Source organism: Felis catus, chromosome B2, assembly GCF_018350175.1.
Source record: "Felis catus isolate Fca126 chromosome B2, F.catus_Fca126_mat1.0, whole genome shotgun sequence".
NCBI lineage: Eukaryota > Metazoa > Chordata > Mammalia > Carnivora > Felidae > Felis > Felis catus.
Window position 1 is genome coordinate 96,820,174 of NC_058372.1, and position 25,762 is coordinate 96,845,935.

At 43.4% G+C, this 25,762-nt stretch overlaps 1 protein-coding gene across 4 annotated transcripts in view; it reads right to left on the bottom strand.

Moving 5' to 3' along the window:
- Positions 1-25,762, bottom strand: part of SCML4 (Scm polycomb group protein like 4) — a 124,817-nt gene that overhangs the window by 88,674 nt on the left and 10,381 nt on the right. Inside the window, exon 1 of one of the 4 annotated variants that reach the window (XM_045057899.1) lies at positions 702-5,241. The exons of 2 other annotated variants lie outside the window; for them this stretch is intronic. In XM_045057899.1, coding sequence (XP_044913834.1) covers positions 702-738 — 37 coding nt within the window. In that variant the 5' untranslated portion in view covers positions 739-5,241. Of the gene's footprint in view, positions 1-701; positions 5,265-25,762 lie in introns of those variants that run through there. One more of the 4 variants, XM_045057901.1, reaches the window with a different exon arrangement.

The window sequence follows — 25,762 nt, forward strand, 5'->3', positions numbered from 1 at the left end:
GACACATTGTTAGTGCTATGTAATGAATGTAGCAACTTGACGTTTGCCTTCAAAGAACTCACTGTCTAAGAAAGTTGCCCACTTTGGACCCATGTATGTAAGATACGGCCTCAGCAGAAAACAAATATGGAAACAACCCAGGAACCAACACCCCCACCTCTTGTGCATGTCAAAGAGAGAGAGATGCCTTTTAGAGATGAAAGACAGCAAACGCAGATAACCTGAAACTGATTTTACTCCTCAGTGTTTGGTAAATGAGAGCTTTGCTTCCTCGATGGACAGGAGCACGTTTCTGTGGTTGAGGGGTCAGGGAGGCGAGCAGGTGATCCGGGGCAAGTAGGGATCAGGAGAGCCAGCTTCGAATCACAGAAGGAAGGAAGCAGAGTGGCAGCGTGACTCTCGGGCATCAGTGTCCTGGTCACACCGCCAGGCTGCCAGGAAGATCCGACGAGAAAACGACCATGAGAACCCCTCATAATCTGCAAAGCCCTGTGCGACATAAATTACTGCTGTTGCCAGACAAGTAATTCTTTTCTTCGGTTCCCTCTGCAAAGAAGAGGTTGGTTGCCAATAAGAACTCTATTTCCCGACCAACCTGTTTGCGGGGTCCCCGAAGACGGCACACAACGAAAGCGTTCGTTTTTATCTAGCGTGCTGAAAAAGGACACCCAAATGTGTCTGGGGAACACCACACTCCTCACCTCTTCCCGCAGGGCATCGTAGAACGCTGTCTCCCATCTAGATTATACCCGCTTCCCGGTGCGAGGCCGCTGCTGACACTCAGGCATTGGGAGGTTCTACAGCTCTCTAGAAAGCCATGAGGCGGAGAGGTGGGGTGGATCACCACACCACCTGCACATGTAGTCGTCACAGGCTGATTCACTCTCCCCACTTATTTCACAAAGAAAAACCCCAGGGTCTTCAAATATTAGGAGTGCAAACTATCAGCACGTCTGTGAAGAAAAGGGAGGGCTGGAACAAGGGAACTTTCCCCAGCTGGTGTTTCTCTAACTTAAAGGGAGGAAAACAAAATGCAGTCTCCTAATTTGCTTCTGACCACCCAGGATCACAAAGGCTTCTCAATTGTCCTGTTAAGTGTGGTCACAGCATCATCCCATCCCGGGCATGGTAAGCAGGTCACTGCTTCTCTGACCAGGGTCCCCCAAAGGCTACACTTATACAGACTGGTGGCCCCATGGGCTTCCTGGAACTACAAGACCAGGGTCAAAAAGCAACTTCTTGGGTCCTCAGAAGGGAAACGCTGGCCAGAAATGGACTCTTCCCACCTGTCTCATCCCTTGCATCATCTGGCAAATATTTTCTGGGCACCTACTGTGTGCCAGGCTCTGTGCAGAGACCACAGGGGATATGGAGATGAGCCCAGGAAGATCCCGTTCCCAGACACTCTCAGGAGGAGGGAAGGAAAGCAGAGCATACAGGTGGCCAGGTGTCCTTGACTTCCAGCCTTTCCTCATTTACAAACTGTCCCCTCCCCCACAGACGCAGGCCTGTGCACACACCTGTGACCCCTTCCGGGGGTGGGGGGGTCCCACTGGCATGTGGTACGGCTGAATCCTCCACGCCTGTGCTGTTAGCACACAGCTTCTCAGTCTCAGTCTCCCAGGATGGCTCTGAGCCCGGTGACACTCGCAGGTCACTCAAGCAGGTGAAGCGGTCACCCCACACCGTCCAGACAAGGTGGTAGGCAGTGACCACAAAGACAGATCGCTGTGGGCCAGGCCTGCCAGCCTGTGGCAAAACAGCCAAGTTTATCTCTCAGGTCTTCCCTGAGCAAGCCCTTCTCCCCGCAGAGCACCCCAGCCTTGGGACACAGCCCCTCGTCAGCTGTTTCCCTCACACTTGCATCCCCTTGGCTCCCTCCAGTGCAGTCTCTGGTAGACACAGTTGGGCACAAGGCCCTGCTGAAGGACCAACAAAGCGACCGATAGCAGATGAATGAATAAATGAACTAATAAAGCAGACATGCATGCATATGTTACTTTGTTGAATTCTCACTGCAAGTTTTTAAGGCGAGTGTCGCTAGGTACCCCCATTATACAGACGAAGAGTCCTGTCAAATCTACGCTGGTGATCACTCAGAAAAGCTCCGTGTCTTGTCAGAGGTCACACAGCTAATGCGCAGTCCAGCCTGTCTCCGCAGGCACCTGGTTATTAACAGGATGCTGAGCCCCAAGGAGTGTCCTCTCACAAGGCTTTTCTTTCTGGCCCAGAGATACTGCCTTTTAAAAGCTGACTCCCGCAGACTAGAAGCCTTGCACACAGCCCGAGACAAGTCAGTGAGGTTATTACCACCATATCTGGGCTGGGCGAAAGCTTCTGGGACCTCTTGTGGCCTTGCACACAGTGAATCCTCAGCAAATATGATTTGATTGACTCATAAAAGGAAAGGGAGGGAAGAGTGCATTATAACAATGCAATTGTGGTCTTCCACTTCTTGGTTGCTAAAGGAAAGGTCAAAAAAGGAAAAAGAGAACCCAACCACTCTTTTGTCTTGCTCCTCTCCAGTGGCTTAGCAGTCAGCAAACAGGGGCTTCCTGGATAACTTTCCAAATCCTCTCCCCTTCTCAAAGGTCTCCTGAGGCCATATAACAACAGTTAAATCAATTCTTAATTAGCGTTCACAGTTTACCTTTTGAAAAATCCGCATCTATATGAATATTTATTGAACGCTTACAAGGTGCAACGCATTTGTGTCAGGCCCTGGAGATAACAAAGGGGCATCAGGACACGATGCAAACAGAAAAACGCTTGCAGCCGGCAGCATGCCTAATCTAGGACGAGCCTTTCATACTGGCAGAAAGAAGGCAGGAAGAAAAGTCTCAGCAGAAGTCAAAACACAGAAGGGGCTGACAGTCACAAAAAGCACTAAAGGATACAGGGATGTGTCGTTTGTTGGGTTAATTTTTATTTTTCAGAGCAGGCAGAACAAGGACAGAATTAGCCTACTGCTCAAAATAGACTGGGGAGTACTCAAGTGGCAGTGACATGCCAGAAACTTTGTTTCTATCGGTTTAGGACAGAAAAGCAAAGGATCTCAAACTGGAAGCAGTGGAACACAGCACAGAGAGGGGAGGCAGGGATATTGATAAACTGCTGATCACTCCAATGAGCTCAAATCTCTTCCCGCTCAGACAAAACAGCCCCTTGGGTGCTGCAGGAGTTTACAAAGAGGGTCTGTGGTTGGAAATTTTCAAGAACCATAGATGGGAGAGCAGGACTAAAAGAGCGGAGGGGTGTAGTGCATCCCACATTTCAAAACAGGTTGGATTCTGGATGTGGAAATTAGTAAGCTCTTAAAAAAGAAAGTGGTAATCACTAACATTGGACCATTGGCTTTCTAAGAGCAAATCCCCTTGAAGTTTAAGGCTTCACCTAGCTAGATGTACTTGTGAAAGGGGGTAGAAATTAGGTTGGAAATCGGAGGAATGCTATAACCGTGGCCTGTGTCGGTTGCCACAGGTATTTGACAAAATTTCCCAAGAATATCTCATGGATCAGTTAGTTAACAGGATAATGCTTTTGGGTACAATCATAACTAAAGAGATACCACCCAGGCCCCAAGTTGCATGATTAATGATAGCACCAACCTGCTGGTTGTCTCTAATGGTACACCACAGCCTCCAGTTATATTCTCCCTGGTGACATGGATGAAGATTTAGAAGACAGACCTATCAAATAAGCAGATGACACACGTCTAGGAGGGACACTGATGCCACAGGTTACAGAATTAAGGTTCAAAAAGTTTTACTCAGATGGACCAACTCAAGCAAATGAAAGCTTAAAAGGATAAAATAGCTACTATATTGCTCACAGATATACCAGGAGAGACCTGACAGGAAAGGTTTCCTGTGGGGAAAAGATCTAGGAATTTTAGTTAATAACAAGTCTTATTTAGGCTATGGGGTGGCCCATTTAATCAAAAACCTCATAGCAATATAAATTGCATAGTGTCCAGATCAAGGGAAACAATACCCCTGTTGTCTGCAGAACACCCGGAGTTTTACACCTGTTTCTGGGACGAGAATTAAAAGAAATATTGCATCCAAAAGGGGAGAGATTGGGGCATATGGAGACTTCCCTTTGTGGAGCAGAAGTAACTAAGGACGTTTAGCCTGGAGGAGAGACAGATTATCCCGTGTGGCATTGCAAGGCAGAAGCAGGATACAGTATGCAGCCTCATCCACGGTGCGGGAGATCCCCATCTCCTCGGTACTGCATTCTCACCCTGAGCCAAGAAGTTAAATTGTTTATCAAAGGGATGATAACTCAGAACTCTCATTATGTAAGACCCAGTCTAACTCAAAAGCAGGAAAGCAACAGTTCACCGGCTTCCGAACATCAGCTGCAAGAACTGAATGAGATACTATGTTACAGCCAGTGACTATTTACTTATTCTGCAGACCAGGAAGCGCCTGCATGCACATGAAACAGAACAAGTAAGTGGGAAGCCTACTGGGCAAACAAGCACAACCCAAGCCGAATAACTACAAGAGAAAACACTTGGATTGCTCCTGGCTGCTCCTAGGATTGTGTTTTTCTCCTTGGGAATCAGACAGAATCACGTTCTTTCTGCTTTCGGCTCCTCTGGCACTTATTTATAGGTTGCATTGCACCTCTCTATCTGGGACAAATTCCAAATCCTAAGAAGCCCAATGAAGTAAGGACATTAGAGCCTATTAAAATAAGAAGGTCGGCGTAGGAAAAGAGGAATATTTTATCCATCTCAAACATCAATCCCTTTTTACTATGGTCTTCTTATCAGTCTCTTGTTGTGCTATATTTCATAGTAGATTTCCAAGAAATATTTTTGCTACGGGACCTGAAGAGTAGAGGTAGTCAATCAAGATCAAACCAAAATATGATCATAGCAGAGTGGTTGCACAAAGAAGGTGCTCAGTAGATGCTTGTTGAGTAGGTTTGCGTGGGATTGGATTGAATTGAACAGATTTAAATTGAAGCGCTCAGGATGAGGCATTTAATAAGCCTTCATCTAATTGAGCTGGATGGCAAAGTAAATCATGGTAAATCCACATCCTACAATACGGTGCTGTCTTCAGAAAGACTAATTCCCTGGTCCCAGAGCAGGCCAAAGGGGCACATTCAGGCTTCTCTCTGTGTGCTCATAGGGAAATGTCTTCAGGATTTATTGTTCCATTAGAAAACAACAATACAGGGGCCCCTGGGTGGCTCAGTCTGTTAGGTGTCTGACTTTGGCTCAGGTCATGATCTCACGGTTCATGAGTTTGAGCCCCACATTGGGCCCTGTGCTGACAGCTCAGAGCCTGGAGCCTGTTTCCGATTCTGTCTCCCTCTCTCTCTCTGCCCCTCCCCTGCTGTGTGCGTGCTCTCTCTCTCTCTCTCTCTCTCAGATAAATATTTTTTAAAAATTAAAAAAAAAAAAGAAAACAACTCTACAAGTAGCCAAAGAGCATGTACACTTATCTCAGTTGTTTATTATCTGAATATATACCAAAAAAAGAAAAAAAAAAGGCACACATTTTTCAGAGCGTACTTTGTTTGGTTTATTGATTAAAATCTACTTGAGTACATCAGATTGTTGAATACTTAACACTTTATTCTTTGATAACTTACTGAGTAGTGTATTAGCTTCCTAGTGCTACTGTAACAAATCACCACAAATGTGGTGGATTAAAACAACAAAAATTTATTCTCTCACAAGCGAAGAGTCTGGAAGTCTGAGATCAAAGTTTCAAGCAAGGTTGATTCCTTCTTGGGGCCATGAAGGAGAATCTGAGAATCTGTTTCATGCATCTTTCTAGGTCCTGGTGGTTGACAGAAATCCTTGCCATTCCTGGCTAGTAGTCCAACATCACCCCAAACTCCTCCTCCATTGTCACGTGGCCTTTATCCCTCTTTCGTGTCTTTGTATCTCCACATGGCCTCCTTATAATGACAGTTGTCATTGGACTTAGGGCCCACCCTAATCCATCATGACCTCATGTTAACTAGTTACATCTACAAAGATCGTATTTCCAAATAAAGACACATTCTGGGGTTCCAGATGGACACTATTCATCCAGTACAAGAGGTATACAGCAACATTTCAATTAGGGGAAATACTGCCTTTTATCTTATCAGTTCTGGTGGTGTGTTAACTCAGATATGATTTTCTGTAGAAGTCTTTGCTATCATCGAAAGGCATTTTTTGTCCTACATCCTCTGGGAAGATGAAAATCTGATAGCCCTTCTTGTAATATTACTATATTTTTTTTATTCCCAGGCTAATTTGTGCAAATGAAGCTTTCCATTTAAATTTATATTTTCCAAATTAAACACATTTGTTTTAATTGAAGTATAATTTATACACAGTGAAATGCACAGGTCTTACGGGCACAGCTAAATGAGTTTTGACAAATGTATATATGCTAATGTAACCCACACCCTAATCACAATAGAGATTATTTTCATCACCCTAGAAAGTTCCTTTACGCCTCCTTCCAGTCAACACCCCTCCTTCAAAGGCAACCACTGTTCTGATTGCTATCACCATACATTAGTTTTCTCTGTTCTTGAACTTCGCAAACTGGAATCATACAATTTGTGCTCTTTTGCAGCTGGCTTTATTAGTTCATAAACCTATTTTTACATATACCGTAGGCTTATTTTTACAGCTAAGTAGTATCCCACCAGATGACTATACCACAGTCTGTTAATCCATTTACCTGTTGATAGCCTTTTGGAGTGTTTCCAATTTTCAGCAATTTTGAATCAATCTGCTAAGAACATTCATGTACAAGTCTTTTGCAGACATATGTTTTCATTTTCTGGAGTAAACCCCTGGAAGTGGGATTGTTGGGTCACACGCTAGGTTTCAGTTTAACTTTATAAGGAAATGCTGAGCAATTTCCCAGGGATGCTGGCGCGGTGGTTCATTTTCGCCATTCCAACCTGGTAGAATTTAATTTGCATTTCCTAGATGAGTAAAGACATTGAATGCCTTTTTATGTGTATATTGGCCATTCATGTATCTTCTGTTTAAAGTGCCTGTTCAAGTCCTTTCCCTGAATATTATTAATATTTATTATGTTTGCCTTTTTTTTAGTATTGAACTGTAGAAGTTCTTAATGTGTTTTGGATACAATTCCTTTGTCAAATATATAGACTACAAAACACTGTGTGGCTTGCCTATTCATTCTCTAAATAGTGTCTTCTAACAAGCAGAAGGGTGTTCCTGTTTTTTTGTTTTTTATGAAGTCCAATACAGCAAATTTTTGTTTTATGATTTTCGGTTTTTGTGTCCTCTCCAAGATTTTTTTTCTCACCCCTGCTTATAGTTTAAAGTCTATGATTTATTTCAAATTAATTACTTTGTTTGGTGTGAGATACGGGTCAGGATTCCTTCTTCCCACATACAGATATTCAGTCCCCCAACACAACTTGTTGAAAAGACTTTTCTCTCTCCATTGAATTGCTTTCGTGCCTTTTTCAAAATCAACCATGTGAATTTTAGTTTACTTCTGGACTATTTATTCTATTTCATTGACATATGTGTCTATGTCAATACCAACTCTTATGGTTACTATAACTTTATAGTAAAATTAGGTAATGTGAGTCCTCTTGCTTTCCCTTTTTCATGATTACTTCATAATTTTCATTTGAGTTTCCATGTAAGTGCCAAAAACCCGCTGACAGCCAATTTGGGGAGAATTGAAATTTGAGTCTTACAGTCCATACGCATAGTATATTTCTCTGTCTACTTATGACTTTGGTTTCTTTCAGAAATGTTTTGTAGTTTTTGGTGTAGATATCATGCACACATTTTGTTAAATTTATTACTAAGTGTATTTTGTTTTTTGATGCTATTGGAATGGCATTTTTTCTTTATTTTCCAATTGTTGCTTTTATATAAAAATACATTGACTTTGTCTCCTGCTACTAAACTACTTCTAAATGTCCGGATCTAGTGAGACATTTTGTACACATCTTCAGATTTTCAATATACACAAAATGATCTGTGAATTAAAAATTGCATTTTTTTCCTTCCAATCTTTTTACCTTTCAATTTATCTTAGTTTCTGTTTCTTGCATTGCTATAGTGGCTTGAACCTCTGGGACAATGATGAACATAAATGATGAAAGAACATCCTGGCTTGGTCCTGCTCTTAGGGGAAAATTTTCCAATAAGTATGGTATTTATCTTTAGGCATATACAAGATGCCCTTTATCAAGTTGAGAAAATCTCTTCTTAGTTTCCTAACAGTTGTTGTTTTGTTTTATTTTGTTGTCATGAATGGACATTGAATTTTGTAAAATTCTTTGTCTCCATCTATTGAGATGATCAAATAGTTTCTATCTTTTATTCTGTTTTGAGGAATATTGGTTTCTAATGTTCTTTTCTTATATACCTTTGTCAAGGTTGGAGACAGGATTATGATGGATGACTTCAAAAAACAAAATGGAAGTGTTCTCTTCTATTTTCTCAAAGAACTTGTGTGAGGCTGGTATTATTTCTGAATTAAATATTTGATAGAATTCACCAAGAAAGTCATCTAAGTATGAAGTTCTATTAGTGGGAAGGTTTTTAGTTATAAATTCAATTTATTTAAAACACAGAGAGCTATTTTGGTTTTCTATTTCATCTTGCAACAGATTTGATACAGTTGTATTTTTCGTTGAATCTATTAGCATAAATTGTTCATAAAACTTCCTTATTATCATTTTAATATTTTAATATCTGTAGAGATGTCCTCTCTCCATTCCTCTACCGATAATTTGCATTTTTCTTTCTTTTTCTTAATCAATCTTGCTAGACAGTATCAATTTTATTAATCTTTCAAAGGATCAACTTTTGGTTTTGCTATTTTTATGAATCTTTTTAAAGGATCAACTTTTGGTTTGGCTAATGTTTCTCTACTGTCTGTTTTTTGGTCCACTGATTTTTGCTTTTGACTTGACTGCTTCCTTCATTCCACTTACTGTGGGTTTAATTTGCTCTTCTTTTTCTAGCTTCTTAAGGTGGAAGTTTAAGTAATTGATTTTAGACCTTCATTCTTTTTCTGATATGATTGCTTAAAACCATAATTCCTGGGGCATCTGGGTGGCTCCATAGGTTAAGCTTCTAACTCCAGCTCAGGTCATGATCTCACAGTTTGTGAGTTCAAGCCCCACATCAGGCTCTCTGCTGTCAGCACAGAGACATATCCGGTTTCAGATCCTCTGTCTCCCTCTCTCTCTGCCCCTCCCCGCTCATGCCCTCCCTCTCTCTCAAAACTAAATAAACATGAAAAAAAACAATGGAAAAAAAAACCCATAAGTTCCTCTCCAAGCCCTCCATTAGCCATATCCAACAAGTTTGAGTATGTTAGGTTTTTTTCTTTAAAAAAAAAAAATTTTTTTTTTACATTTATTTATTTTTGAGAGACAGAGAGAGACAGAGTGTGAGCAGGGGAGGGGCAGAGAGAGAGGGAGACACAGAATCTGAAGCAGGCTCCAGGCTCCGAGCTGTCAGCACAGAGCCCGACGCGGGGCTTGAACCCACGAACCGTGAGATCATGACCTGAGCCGAAGTCGGACACTTAACTGACTGAGCCACCCAGGTGCCCCTTTTCTTTTCATTTTCCATCAGTTTAAATATTTTCTAATTTCCCTTATAATCTTTTCTTTAATTCAAGGGTTATTTGGTAGCTTGTTTTTAATTTTCACAGATTTGAAATTTTCCCGATACGTTTCTGTTATTGACTTTTAAAACATTCTGTATGTTCTCATCTCTGTGAAATGTATTGGGACTTGTTTCATATACCAGCTTTTGGTCTATCTTGGTGAATGTTCCACGTGTATTTGAAAAGAATGAGTATCCTGCAGTTGTACAAGATAGTGTTCTATAAAAATTAGGTTAAGCTGGTTGATAGTGCTGTTTAAATTCTGTATGTTCTTATAAATTTTTGTCTTAGTTGTTCTAGCAATTACTGAAAGGGTGATATTAAAATTGTAAATCTAATTGTAAATTGTAAATCTAATTGTAAATCTGCCTAACTATAAAATTGTGAATTTGTCTATTTGCCCCTTTAGTTCCTTTTTTTTTTTTTTTTTTTTTAATTTTAAGTAGGCTTCATACCCAGCAAAACATGGGGCTTGAACTCATGACCCTGAGCTCAGGACCTGAGCTGAGATCAAGAGTCAGATGCTTAACTGATTGAGCCACCTGAGGGCCCTGGTCCCTTTAGTTCTGATGGCTTTTGCTACATGTATTTTGAAGCTTTGTTATTATGGTGCAAATACATTTAAGTTTTTTTTAAGAGAGGTTTTTTTGTTTGTTTATTTTGAGAGAGAGAGAGAGAAAGAGAGACAACATGCGTGCACGTGAGCAAGCAGGGGGAGTGACAGAGAGAGAGGGAGCAAGAATCCCAAGCAGGCTCCATGCTGTTAGTGCAGAGCCCTATGTGGGGCTCGACCTCACAAACTGTAAGATCATGACCTGAGCCGAAATCAAGAGTTGGACACTCAACCAACTGAGCCTCCCAGGGGCCCCTCACTTACTATTTTAATACCTTCTTGATGATTTGACTCTTTTATCATTATGAGTGCCCCTCTTTATTTCTGATAGAATTGCCTGTCTTTAAGTCTTTGTACGATATTAATATAGTCACTCTGTCTTTCTCACGGTTAATGTTTACATGGTTTCTCTTTCATTGATCTTTTACTTGTAACCTATTTTCGATTTTTACATTGAAAACGTGTCTCTTGAAGCCAGCACAGTTAAGTTTTTGGTTGTTGTTATGCAGTCTGTCAATTACTGTCTTTAAATTGAAGTGGTTGGTCCATTTGTATTTCATATAATTATTGAAAGAGTTCACTTTGAGCCTACCATTTGGCTATTTGTGTACTACTTGTCTTTTATTTCTCTTTTCTTGCCTTCTTTTATATTAATTGAGTCATTTTTTAGAGTCCCACTCCATCCCTGCTTTTGGCTTCTTGGCTGTATATCATTGCTTTCCTTCCTAGTTGGTTCAAGTTCATTTATCCATTGTTCTTCGGTGGCTATTCTGCTATGAAGCCCATCCAGTGATTTTTTTTTCTTATGTCTTGTATTTTATTTTTCAGTTCTAGGATTTCAACTTCCACTTGTTTTTATTTTTAGAGTTTCCTTTGCTCTTCTGCAATACCCATCTCTTTTCCTTAAATTATTTAGTATATTTGTAATAATTAATTGGAAGTACTTACCTGATAATTCCAATGCCTGGGCCACCTGTAGACATGTTCCTATTGTCTGAGTTTTTCTGGATCATGACTAACATTTCTCTGTTTCTTTACATGTGTCTCTTTTTAAAAACTGTACTCCAGGAATTGTGTATAGAAAAACAGTGGCAAATGGAACACACTTGCCCAGAGCTGAATTGACTTGATGTTGGGCTGCTACTTTGTTCAGATCGGGTTTACCTCTGATTTGCCCAACTCCTAACCAGTGTCCTCTATTCTCTGTTTACTTTTGAATTCAACTCTTACAGGGCCCCCAGAGTCCAAAACCCAGGAGAATGTCTAAACTGCAAGATTTTTCTCTGCCTGTGAGCCCCTCCCCCACTGGTGCTGTCTTAGCAAAATTCAGAAAGGAAGAGATGAATTTGTGTATTTTTTACGTATGTAATTTGTGCCACTTAATGTATGGCTTCACCAACAAACCCATCTTTCTTTGCCCTATTCTGTGACCCTGGGGTGATTCTACAGACTGCATTTCTCCCTTGCCAGCTGGCTTGATGCTAGACCCTGTCAACAGAGGGCATTGGAAAGACATTGCAAACCTGAGAGAGAAAGAAGGGACGTTTTCTTCCTGCCGTGTTTTGTTTTTCTCCTTGGGGGCAAATGGATCAGCGTGCAGGGGCCCTGGCAGTGTCTCCTAGAGAGGGAGGATGGTCCTTGCTTCAGCAGCAGGCAATCTCCAATGTGTGTCAACACACCGTTTCCACAGAGGTCTGAATCTCAGCCTTGCAGGGGCCCCTTCCTCTGAGTCTAAGTTCCTTCATCACTTAGTTTCTGTCAGCTTTAGTACTGCTTTCTGCAGTTACTACTTTAGAGTTCTCCTTTACCTCTTTCAGTAGTTAAGCATGTTTTATGTAGTTAGCAATTCTTTACATGAAATCTTCCTTTTTCAACTTCCTCGTGTGGTTAATGTCTTCTGACTGAACCCGAGGGTCCTTCAGATTCCAATCCCTCCTACCAGCACACGCTGTATATAAAGCCTTACTGGCTTCTCCTTGTCAGTTCTCTGTCTTTCGCAGGTCTACTCCTCCATTCCAGACCAAAGTCACACTTGCACCGGTCCCCAGACAACGCTATCTCTGCACACAGTATTCCCAACTCCTGCAATCCCTTCCCTACTTCCCTTACTCACACTCGTCCTTCCAGATGGGCATCTTCAACGGGGAAAAAAAACCCACTCTTACATCTACCTACATCCGCCCATTCCCCAGGAAGCTAGAGTTTTTTGCTATCCTTGGGAAGGGCTCATTTCTCTCCGGAATATATTTCATCAAGACTTCTTTGCATCTATCACTTTTTGCTAGTCCCATTGAAAAGTATTGTTGCTTCCCATTACCAAAAGTTTTTCAAATCCTTCTATCTCCTAACTAGAAGCAGAAACCTCTAGGTATTCTTTTACATGCAAAGAATATTTCTAGAAGGACACATGGTTACAGTGCTAAGAATTGAGAAACGTGGGAGGGGAGTGAGCACATAAGAGAGAGTGATTCTTACTTTTTACTGTGGTCTTCATTAATTCATTTATTTAGTCTATAACTATTTACTGAGCACTTACTATGTGCCACTATTTCAGGCACTAAGCATATAGTAGAAACAACAACAAAAAGTCATGGAACCTGCATTCTCTCATAGAACTTACGTTCTAGTAGGGAGAGGCAGGCAACAAATAAATATGTAATAAGCCAGGTGATGATAAATGTTGTAAGACCAAATTAGGTTAAGGGAGCTAAAGCATAATGGCAGTGACAGTGCTATTTTATACTGATGGTCTGGGAAGACCTCTCTCTTTAAATAATATTTGAACAGTGACCTTTAGGAGCTTGGAGAGTAAGCAGTGGGGATATGCAGGTGAAGGACGTTCCTGGCAGAGAAGAAAGCAAGTACAAGGGCCCTGTGGTGGGTGTGTTAGAAGACAGTAAGGATATGGGACACAGCATGACTGAGGGGAGGAAGGAGATGAGCTAAGGCAGAGAATAGAGGTCCAGAGCATGAAGTACCTTATAGGCCACTTGTGGTCACTTATGACGGCAGCTTCCTAGGTTCTGTACTGATTTACTAATTTTCATTTTAAAACATGAATATGTGTGTGTGGCAACTGGGTGGCTCAGTCAGTTGGGCATCCAACTTCAGCTCAGGTCATGATCTCACAGCTCTGAGTTCAAGCCCCGCATTGGGCTCTGTGCTGACAGCTCGGAGCCTGGAGCCTGCTTGGGATTCTGTGTCTCCCCCTCTCTCTGCTCCTCCCCTGTTCACACACTCTCTCTCTCTCAAAAATAAATAAACATTAAAAAAATTTTTTAAACATGAATATGTGTGCGTACAACTTGCATAACTTGAGAAAATAGTTTTAAAATAAATAAATAACCCCACAGCCTGCTACAAAATTAAGTCCTGGCAGAACGTCCATAGTTGCCTGAGGCCAGGCCCCATGGGAAGGCAAGATGGGGTCCCAGGCTCCACTTCTCAATGTTAATTTCAACCTTTCAGAATCAGGATCCCACAGGGGAGTCCAGAAGAGAGATAGGTGACAATGTGGACCAGAGGTAAATTGCTTTTGTCGAACATTCCAAATAGACTTAATATTTGGCATAATATAATAAATATAAATATATAAAACCAAATAATTATATTGCTATAATTATTATAATAATGATTGCTATTCTTAGAATAATATTTGGAATCAAATCACAATACTTTACACAATGCCTATACACACACATATGCACATACACATTCGTTTAATTCTTTAAAAATTGGCTAGCTCTCTAAACTGCTAGCAGAAGATATTATCCAATTGTCCCTTTTGTCCCCCCTTATCCCTTCAAGGGCAAACTGTGGCAAAACTGGAGTTCCTGAGACAGCCAAGAGCTGAGCTGAACATACGGGGCTTTTCTGGGAGACCTGAGGTGTGAGAGCCAGCACCAGCCCTCTGAGCTAGTTTGGGTAAGGCAGGCATGGCCTGGGCATAGGCTGGGAATCAAGCTCATCTCTTCCGCTCCATCCCATTTATAAATTCTCCCTACTCGCTGCCCCCACATGCCTTGCTTCCTGCTTGCACATGCCTGCCCATTGCTGGGTAGGACTGATCACAAATTCTTCCTAACCTTGAGTTGAACTCTGCCTCCCAGAAACCTCTCTTCCCAGGCCCCTCCTCTACCTTCTGGATGGGGAAGTCCATTCTTCCCTTCCTATGGAGGAATAAGTGTTTATGTTTCTAGAAAAGGATCACGACAAAGCTCATACTTTTGGCCTGCCTTTCTCATCTCACCTCTCTCTGATCCAGACCCAGGACAGGCTCTCACTGATCTACAAGACAGCACTGCCAGCCTCCTAGAATCCCTTCCCAGGGCATCTCTGCCCTGGCACACCCTTCCACACAGCTCAGAGGGCGTTTCCTCAGGAGGCTCCCCACCTCGCCCAGCAGAGAGGGCCCCTCCCTGCCTGCATTCCCATGGCACTCTGTAGGCACACCTATGGCTCACCCTCCAATGCACAGAATTCTGTGTGACCTGCCTGGCTCTCTACTCTTTAGCCCAGTCAGATGGAGAGCTTCTCTCAGGTAGGAACCACCAGAACATTCACAGGGGTACACATATAGCTGATGTTGAATCAATATATATTGACTAGAGTAATTAATTAATTAACTAATCTAGAATCCCACAGTACCTTTTTGTGAGTCTTAAAGATGAAGAAGAAAGAAAAGAAAAAAAGTCTAGGCATGTTTTCCCAACTCAGAGGACTATATTAGGAATTTTTTGGAACAAAAAAACATCCCTACCCACCCCCTCCTCAATTCCCCAAGGACAGAGGCCCCTGTCCTTCCTTAAACAGCTTGTAGAGGAGAAAGAGAACAGAATTCGTTGAGTGGCACCTGTCACATGCCAAGCCCTGACAAGGTGCCTTTCACTGATCACTTTGTTAAGTTCTCAGAATCCCCTCATGAGGATTCTGTTCCCAGTTCCTCACTGTTCCCAGTTCACACAGACGAGGATCTTGCTGTGTAACCTGCCCAGGGTCTGTGACACCACAGACAAGAACACGGAGACGTGCGCTTGACCCTAAAGCGCTCCTTTCCACAGCCCAGCGTGTCTCTGGAGGGAAAAACCGAAGGAAGGAACAGAAATGATTAAGAGAAATAATGGAGAAGTGAGGTATTCGGAGACCATGTGTATAAAAGAGAAAAAGAGGGGCGCCTGGTTGGCTGGGTCAGTCGAGCGTCTGACTTCGGCTCAGGTCATGATCTCGCAGTTCATGAGTTTGACCCCACATCGGGCGGGCTCGCTCGCTGCTCTCAGCACAACGCCCACCTCAGATCCTCTGTCTCCCTCTCGCTGTCTCTCCCCCACTTGTGCACACGCTCTCTCTCTCTGTCTCTCTCTCTCCCTCAAAAATAAATATTTAAAAAGAGAGAGAGACAGAAAAAGAATGGAGGAGGATGTAAGTCAAATAGAGGTTTCTCCTTCCTCTCCTTCTTCTTCCCCTTCTTCTCCTCCCTCCTCCCCTTCCTCCTCCTCCTCCTTCTCTCAATCTATCTTTTTAACAGAACAGACCTAAATATGTTGCAGGCAAAGCGGAACAAGACAGAGGGGTCAGCTGAGTGTTTGAGAGAAAGAACTGAGTAAACACAGTCTTGGAGAAGATGTCTGGGTCGGAGTTGGGGCCTGGGTAGATGGCTTAGCCTGGAAAAGGGAGAGGGACTTTGCTTTCTCTGATTCAACTGGAAGGACAGGAGGAAGGCAGACTAACATTTTTAAGTGACAGCTAGAGTGAGGGATTTGCACGTCAGCTCAGGGTGTCCTCACAATCAGCTGGTGCTGTGTTAGTGCCTATGTTACGGGTGAGGAGGCAATGGGTGTCTTGCATGGAAGAGAGCAGTCGGCAGGTGGGAGGAGGGAGGGAGGAAAGGAGGGCTGAGGGTTGTAGGAAAGGCGTGGAATCCTGTTGTAGGTACTGCCATAAAACAGTTGCTGTGTGGCCCTTTACAGAAAACGCGTGCTGACCCCTCTAGTACCCCATCAGCTCCGTGAAGACTAGGACCTTGTCTTACTCCTTTTTCCACTGCAGGAAAGTTCCTAAAATACACAGATGTCCATAGATATTAAGAAAATATGAATTAACAAGAAAACATCAGATACCACCTTTTTCAACAGCGTGCTATTCTCACTAATTATAGGAAGGCCGGGCTGGTGGCCTTTTTAAAGCAGTATATCCTGCCATTTTTACACCCTCATTTTTCAAAAAAGATGACGGACGGAGGCACTGCAAGAATATGTAATACAGCACCTGAAGCTCTGACACTGGACCGATTTTATGGGCCCTGATGTTTCCGTTAGACGTAAGCTGCCAACGTCCACCTGAAAACCCCAATTATGCCCAGACCCAGCCAAAGCCACATTTCCAACTTGACTATGTTCTTCTCAAACTATAAATTTTCCAACTTAGCTCCGTGAAGAGTGACATAAAGTTTCACATATGTGGTGAGCTGTTTTATAGGCCCTCAGATCTAAGAGCACATGGCAGCTATACTGTTGGCAATGAGACCTGATGAGAAATCAGCCTGGTTCTGAAATATAATATTCCTAATTATAATAGGAACAACGGCATTGGAATGGGCAGGCATTATCTCCAGGGAGCACCAGGACTGGTGGGGGGAATCAGAAAGCACAAGGATTCATATGCGGAAGGCCACAGCTATTTGAGAGATGACCATCGATATTCCCATCAGCCTCAGAAATGTCTAAGGATGTGCTCCCTTTTTTCCTTTCCTCGTCGAATAAAATAAGATTTATCACAGGGCCAAGTGATAACACCTTCTCTACTTTTCCAAGGCAGCTCTTAACTTAGAGGGCCCCTTCTCAACTCGAGAGGCAAGGACAGTCAAATGAGATTTTGTTCCTAATAGACAATGAACAGACTCAGTTCACAACCGTGTGCGAAATGACATAATCATATTAGCTTCAATTTATTGCATACTCCCTGTGGGTCAGGCAATATATAAAGTATTGGACACAGCTCAGGTGCCCCTCATAGCAACCTGTGATACAGGTGCTAATGTCTGCATTTTCACAGTGAGAAGGCCGAGGCTCAGAGAGCTGAAACGAGGCAATTTAACCTCTGAGGCAGTGGCAGGGCTGGGAGTCCCAGCCTAGGCCGCCTGGACACCACTGCTAGACCACCAAGCCTTGTGTGTGAGGTGGCAGCTTTCCTCAGAGTCTCCCCTAAGTGAGAAGAAAATACAATCACACACGCGCATGCACACACACACACACACACACACACACACACCAGTGAAACCCCAACCTAAGGACACAGGGAATTGAAGTACAGACCTGAATGGCTCTCTAAGAGTAAATACAAGGGCTGGAGGAGGGCAAGGAGGCTTTCTGGAGGAGGTGATCCTTGGAGGACGGGAGACCCACTTCTGGCCCTTGTGGGCCTGACATTGTCTACATGGCCAGAGTAAGTTATTCCATGTGTCTTGTCCCTCAGAGGAGCTCAATAATTATTTGTCAAGTTGACTAACAAATGTTAAGTAGTGCCACGAATTGGTTTCTACTTCACTAACACGGCGAGACTCATTAACCACAGCATGACTGGGTGGTTCTGCTCCTTAATGGTGGCCTCTGGTGGGCCCATTGCTCTGCACCTTGCCTTTCTGGCCTGAGCACTGGGGTCTCCAAAGCTGGCACTCACTTCCCTGAACTGTAACAAGAGTGGTTGGCTTTTGGTATTAGGTCCCCATCCTAGCTTGGCAGTGGGCCCTTTCCCTCCAATTAGTCCGACCATCTCCCACTGAAGCTCTCCGCTCCGCCAGCCCCAAGGATGAAGGTGAAAGAAATGTGGAAGGGGGTGCAGTACCAATAGACCCTGCCATTTCCAAGGCCACATAACCGACCGGAAGACAGCTGCCATGTCTTCCTTGTGTTTCTTGGCTCTTTGCCCATGTGGTGCCAGTAGCTGGGCAGAGCTTTGAGCTCCTCCTTATAAAAACCAACCAGCTTGGGGCGCCTGGGTGGCTCAGTCGGTTGGGTGTCCGACTTCGGCTCAGCTCATGATCTCGAGGTCCGTGAGTTCGAGCCCCGCGTCGGGCTCTGTGCTGACCACTCAGAGCCTGGAGCCTGTTTCAGATTCTGTGTCTCCCTCTCTCTCTGACCCTCCCCTGTTCATGCTCTGTGTCTGTCTCAAAAATAAATAAACGTGAAAAAAAAAAAAAACCAACCAGCTTGTCTGATGGCAAAGAGGGGACTCCTTCCACTCTGGGTGGGGCTCAGATGCTCCTGTGCAGTGACTATGCCTCAGCAACGGGAGATGGAGAGGAGGGAAATTTAAATGAGTCTTAGGGGATTGGAAAATTATTCGGTGAAATGTTCCTAAGCTTTTTCTGCTTAATACCCATAAATTTCAGGGGTCATGTACGCTAACAGCTTTTGATTTATGATGTTCTTATTCTCGAATTGTATTTAAGCCAAATTATGAAAAGGTAGCAACAGTAAAAAGAGCCTTTTAAAAATGCTTTGGGGTCCATCATGGGGTCAAGCCATTTCTGTCGATCTTTGCCACCACTTTGTTAAAACAAGGGCTGTGGGTGCTGACAGCCGAGTAAGCTAATTGGTGTTGGCCGCCAGCCCACCAGGAATCCTCCTCTTCTTAGAAACTTTTTCCTCCCTTCCCCAGCCCCTGCCACCAGTAAGACCTTTTAATGGCTGCTGAGGGCAAGCAGGGAAAGCACGCCTTGGGTAAACTTTGTGGGGCCAGGTCTCACTCAGCTGCCATAGCACACAGATATTCCCAAGGCCTCTAATTAAAATGCCTACAGTCCACCAATTCGTTCCTGTTTCATTGCCCAGGGGTTGCAAAGCTCCCTGCTAATGCTGAACACAAATTAACAAAATGCCGTGTCAGCCTTTCTTGTCCCATTACAATGTTATTGTCATATTTATTAGCACAAATCCCTGTAGGACACGGGGTGGAATATCTAAAAAGTGAGTTAAGCACTCTCCGTGGCTGGATGGGGAAAATGCTTTGGCATCTCGCTGCGGCCCGCGTCAACTTTGCGATCCCGGCTCACAGCCACTCTCCTCGGAAGACAAGCCAGCTGTGTTCTCATTCTGGATGGGGACGTTCTCTAGACCTGTAATTATCTTCCACTCCTGCTACCGTAAAATGACTAGGTTGTGGCCACCGCTTTTATTGCAAAGAACAGTGCTCCATTCGTTTACCAAAATTGAACAACCTAGAGCATTACCACGAATTAATTACAGACCGAGGGAAAAACTACACACAAACTGCACCCATCACGGTGCTCTAAATCACGTTAGCCTAATCGCTTGATATGCGGAATTAAGTTTACTTTTGCACATCTCCCTCCATTGATTCCTTCCCCTCCTACTTTGTGTCTATCCGGCTGCCTGCTTCTGCACTCGTCCGTGGGAGATACATTTTACCCCGAGGAATAGCAAGGTCAAAATAGGAAGAAAACAATACACCTCTTTGGAAGGTTTGGCAAGGAAGCAAAGGTATGTACTATTACGATTTTGTTCTTGGCAACAACAGAGACATACATCCTGATACTTTCCTTCTTTCTCCTTGCCCACTAGAAAAATATTCTCAAGTCATGGCGCAGGAGAAAGCGTAAGAATCTAAATATTATATAAAAAGGCACAGAGGAAGTCTGCGTGGAGAATCTGGGTCAGGGGAGTGATGTGTAAGCAGTGTCTTGATGGACACATAGAATTTCATCACCTGGAGAGTGAGGGAAGAAAATTCCAGGACTCAGGAACAGAAAGTGAAAAAACACAGAGGCTTCAAGTATATATGGGGAAGGACAAAGGGCTCATATAGGCTTTTTCATTTCTATTTTTGTTTGTGTTTTACAAAAGGTATAATGCATTCATGTATGGAGATGTGCGCTCAAGGAATTATTTATAATGGGGAACATGGTGCAAACATTTGGCAACCAATGACACAAACAAGGGACTCTATTTGAGATATCTAAACAATTAAGGAACTTGAGCAGATAGGTGTCTTACAAAGACAACTTTGTGCATTACATGAGGTGGGGGAAGGGTGAGGGGCTGCAGGCAGAGAGGTGGAGCTGAAGGTCACGGCTATGGTCCAGGTGGAGGGTGCTAGTGAGGACCTGAGCAAGGGCAACAGAGGGTGGAGGGAAAAAAGGGGGAACCACAGGAAACTCTTTTTGGGAAGTCATATCAATTAGGACTTCCAGTTGGAAGGCTTGGGGTAAGCGAAGTTTGGGATTCTGAAACTGTTATCTTGGAGGGGAAGCTTTTGTGAAGGTAGAATAAAGGAGAAGATGTGGGGCAAATGAGAAATCCAGCTTTGGAAACATTGAGTTTAGGGTGCCTGTGGAACATGTGGGTAGAGATGGCCATTAAAACAGTTGAAATTCCAACCTGGAAACCAGAGAGCTAGCCGAGCAAGCCTTTGGGTACATAACCCCCTCACATAATGACTCATTTCCCTTTCTGTCCATATATCCTTCAGTCCATCTAGCAAACACAAGAAGCACCTCTCTGTGGTAGACCCCAATGCTCATGTCGTCAGCAGGCAAGAGCAGTTAACAAGCTGAGGCCATTTATTTTTTTTCTTTTTTTTTTTTTAAATTTGAGAGAGAGAGAGAGAGAGCACATGCAAGTGGGGGAGAGGGGCAGAGGAGGAGAGAGAGATAGAATATTAAGCAAGTTGTGCATGGAGCCCGATGAGGGGCTCAATGCCACAACCCTGGGATCATGACCTGAGCCAAAATCAAGAGTTGGACCCTCAATGGACTGAGCCACCAAGGAGCCCAGAAGAGCCTATTTCTTGGCTGATAAGGCTGAGCCCTTGCACTAACTACTTGGTCATTGGCCTCCGTCCTGGACTTACACAATAATCGTGATGCCATCACTATTGTCAGGTGAGGAACACAAAGCCAAGGGAAGTCATTCTCACTCCTCTCACTGCAGCCTTCCCCACACTGCCTGCCACATCAGCACCCAGAATCCACTGGAAATCTTCCACTGGCATTGGTATATGGATAAAGAAAGCTGCCAACAAAGCCCTGGGAAAACCATTGGTCCCTATGCAAGGCAGCTCTCCTGGTACTTTCTCTTGATGCCTAAGACACCAACCAAAACTGTGACAGGTCAGAGTCAAACTCAATTCACACCATCAAATATGAGTGAGGACAGTGTTTGAGCTATATGGGTTTTTTTTAAGTTTATTTATTTATTTTGAGAGAAAGAGAAGAGGAGGGGCAGAAAGACAGAGGGAGAGACAGAGAGAATCCCAAATAGGTTCCATACTGCCGGGATGGAGCCCGACTCCAGGCCCGAACCCACAAACTATGAGATCATGACCTGAGCAAAAACTGGGTTGGATGTTCAACCAACTGAGCCACCCAGGTGCCCCCTTGAGTTATATGTTATAAGCAAATATTTTCAAGCTTCTCCATGCTCCAGCATCACATATTGCTCATCCTCAAATCAGGGATTTTAGGGCAACATTTTGGGCCAGTTGGCAATGACTGTGGCCAAGGATTCAAGAATGCAAGATTTTTGTCCCAACCCAGCTACCGTCATTGATCCTGAAGCAAGACATTTAACTTACAGCACCTCACTCTCCTTGCAACAAAGCTTGTTAACTACTTCATGCACATGCAATGCTCTGAACATCAGTTTTAAAATTCAATAATTATTATTCATTTTCAACAAGTTCATCTCTCAAGAATTAGAGGAAAATTCCAGATTGAAGAGTTCATGAAGATCTAGTTAAAGGGATGAAAGTAAGATTAATAATTGTTACTCAAATAGAATCTGTCTCCTCAAGACTCTGCCTCCCAACTAGTGCACAAAGCATATTAGGATGTCTGCTGCCCACTAGGGGCGTCTTCTGTCCCACTGGGAGAGGTAGAATGCACAGTGGGGGCTATCAGCAGGCACAAGCTCTGGGATGCTAGCCTACCTCTATCAGTACAACCCTCCTTGGTGAGTTTCAGCAATGTTATGGACTTCGGGAACTTACACTACTGAGGCAGGAGGAGACAGGGAGAGATTCCAGTTGTCATTTAAAAATGATTTGGAGACATCAAAACACCTCCTCTGCCCTGAGGGCAGTGGCAGAACCGTGGTGAAGTACATCCCTCGGCGATCTGGAGTGGGCATAGCAGAAATGTGACTGACCTCACCTTCAAAAAATGGAGGCATTTGCTAAATCATAAGAGACCATTATGAGGCACATTTACCATCGATAATTTACAGGGCAATGGATGAAAATTGTCAGATGAAATCTTAAGATAAGCATTGTTATGCACTAAATTGCATAATTCATCAGCATCCCACAGCTGGCCTCCATGTTTACTGTCAGTGCCTGGGGTTTCCCACAGTTCTACAGTTGCAGAGTTCCCAAAATTCATATTTTGAAGGCTTAATCCCCAATGTGACTATATTTGGAGAGGGCCTGTGAGGAGGAGATGAAGTTTAAATGAGGTCATGAAGTTTAAATGAGGGACCCCCAACAGGGACTGGGGTTCTTACAAGAAGGAGATACACCAGGGGTGCAAGCACACAGAGGAAAGACCGTTGAAGACACGGCAAGTAGGTAAGCATTCACCAGCCAAAGAGAGAGGCCTTAGGAAAAACCAAACAGCTAACACCTTGAACTTCTACTTCTAGACTCCAGAATGATGAGAAAATAAATTTCTGCTGTTTAAGCCACCCAGCATCTGGTACTTGATTATGACAGTCCTGGAAAACTAATGCAGACGCTATGAATATGTTTTCTTCCTTACCATGGGAAACAGATCACCTCTGTTTTCATCCTATACATACATAATCAAAATAAATACACTTCGTTTTCGTGAACTTGCTTGTTTTCTTTCATTGCATTTTGTGCTTCTTGTTCCTCATATGACTTCTGAATCAACCCACCCCTACTTGTCTCTCTAGTCCTACCATGACTCATCATTATAGCGAGGAAGACTCCATCCCTCTCTCAGACAGCTAAAGATAGGCGAGGGCAATAACTGGTTGAATTGATTTGCAGCCCTTTGTGTAAGCTGAGGGCTGCCCAGAATGTTACAATCAAAAGGCATCCACCTAAAGAAAAACATGTGTCTTCTTCCATCTTCGACCAAGATGCCCATCACTGATGTTCTGTTCTGCAATGACACCTGAAGCCAAAGAAGCCAGAGATAAAACTGTTGACCTCAAGATTTTTATCCTGCTTCCGGGGGCAGTTTGGACACAAATCCACAGAGAGTGGGCAGTGGGTAAGTGAAATTGATGGTGACACATAGCATCATCTAAACAAGTATGGTCCAGAGAGGGACATGAAAATGTCCGGCTGCCTTCATGGCCAGGACACATAGACCTATCATAGCTCCTATGATGCCATACTGAATACATCACATTTGAGCTCCTTGTCACCACTATGCCAGACTTAACATGAAATAGTGAGGCAGGGTATCAATGGGCCTCACTTTCACGGCAGACATTCTCTCACTAGAGGCCTGAGCTTGCTGTGACATACGATCCTGTATGGGAGCCAGCAGGGTGCCTGAACTGTAGCTGTAGAACTGTGGGCAGCCCAAGGAACTGACAGTAAATATGGTGGCCAGCCGTGGGATGCTGGGAAACAGCCACTCCTAAGAGGGCAGCTAAAAATCTAAAGGATAGCTCAAACTTCCCCAGAATTAGAGTCACCAATAGGGACATTCTCTAAAAGCTGCTCTGAAAACCAAAGGATAACTTCAGGAGACATTATGGAAAGGACTCAGAGGATCATGTCCCTAAGGATAAATGAGCAATACCACCTGGGATTTTAGCTTCAAACCCTTGGACTAGAGACATGGACAGCCTAAGGCTCAAGGCAGTGCTTACCAAACTTCAGATCCCTTAGGTACAACATTTGCAAAATGTGTTATGTCTGAATACCTGCTATGATGGCTACTTTTATGCATCAATTTGGACTGTGGTTTACTCAGATATTTGGTCAAACATTATCCTCAGTGTATCTGTGAAGGTGTTTTTGGATGAGCTTAACATTTGAATCTGTAGACTAAGTAAAGCAGATTTGCCCTTCCTAATGCAGGTGGGCCTTGTCCAATCAGTTGAAAACCTGAGTAGTTTAAAAAAGCTGAGTAAGAGGGAACTGCCTGATGGCCTTTGACCTGGGACATTAGTTTTTTTCTTGCCTTTGGAGTCAAACTGAAACATTAGTTCCTCTTGGGTCTCAAGTGTGCCGGCTTTTAGACTGGAATGATACCATTGGTTCTCCTGGGTCTCCAACTTGCTCACTACAGATGTTAGGACTTCTCAGCCTACATAATCATGTGAACCAACTCCTCACAATAAATTTCTATCTATCTATCTATCTACCTATCTATCATCTATCTATCTATCTATCTACCTACGTAACTACTATTGGTCCTGTTTCTTTGGAGAACCCCGACTAATACACCTGAGATACCATATTTACCTAATACTTACTGAATCTTTAATGGCCTATTTGAATAAATACATTTTTAACTGCAACTTTATGTCATATTCACAAATTCAAATCAAGTATTTGTCATTCAAGACATAAATATATATACTAACTGTAAAATTAAATATGCACTTATTAAAATAACAGTTCCCCTGAAAACACTTACTTCTGATGGTAACTGCATATGGAGCAAAACTTCTGTCTCTTATTTCAATTCCTAGCAAATGGGTACCAACTATATTTTATAGTGAATCTTAGCTTCCTTTTGAAGTAGAAAATCCTTCACTCTTAAGCATCAAAAATAATCCACAATACCCAATACAACAGAAAGAATGCCATTAACGTGTTTTGGTTATCAGTTACTACATTTAAAACTATCACAGAATGTGTGGCTTATTATGTCCCGCCCATTTTGTGGATCAGGAATTCAGGAAAGGCTAGATTGGACAGTTTGACTGTGACCTGTGGAGCATCAGCTGGGGAGGCTGAGATGGAAGGATTCACTTCCCAAGTGGTTTCTTCATCCACACATCCAGTAGCTCCATTTCCTGCCTCTTCCTCTGCCCCGCGCACCCCCCCCCCGCCCCGCCCATCCTCATGTCTTTTTTTGTCCAGGACCTTCCACAGAGCTTTGGCTCCTAATAGCATGGCAGCCTTGGGACAATCTTCCTCTTATTTGCTGGCTCAGGGCTCCAAGAGTGAGCATTCTGAGTCCCAGGTGGAACTGGAAGACTTGTGATGTCAGTCCTGGAACATTATCTCCGCCACATCCTATGAGTCAAGCAAGTCACTTAGAACAGCCCAGTGTCAAGGAAAGGGGAATTAGACCCCACAGCTTCATGGAAGGAATGTCAAAGAATCTGTAGCCATGTTTATTCCTCTACCCCATTCTTATGTACTCAACAAGGAAAAACTTCTCAGACATGGGATTTCCACATCACAGATCAAAGTGTATGCCATATATCCAGAACTTATACAGGAGCCAGACACATGAGAGCAAAGGCATGGGTTTGGCTTTGAAATTGGTTATAGAACCTCCTGG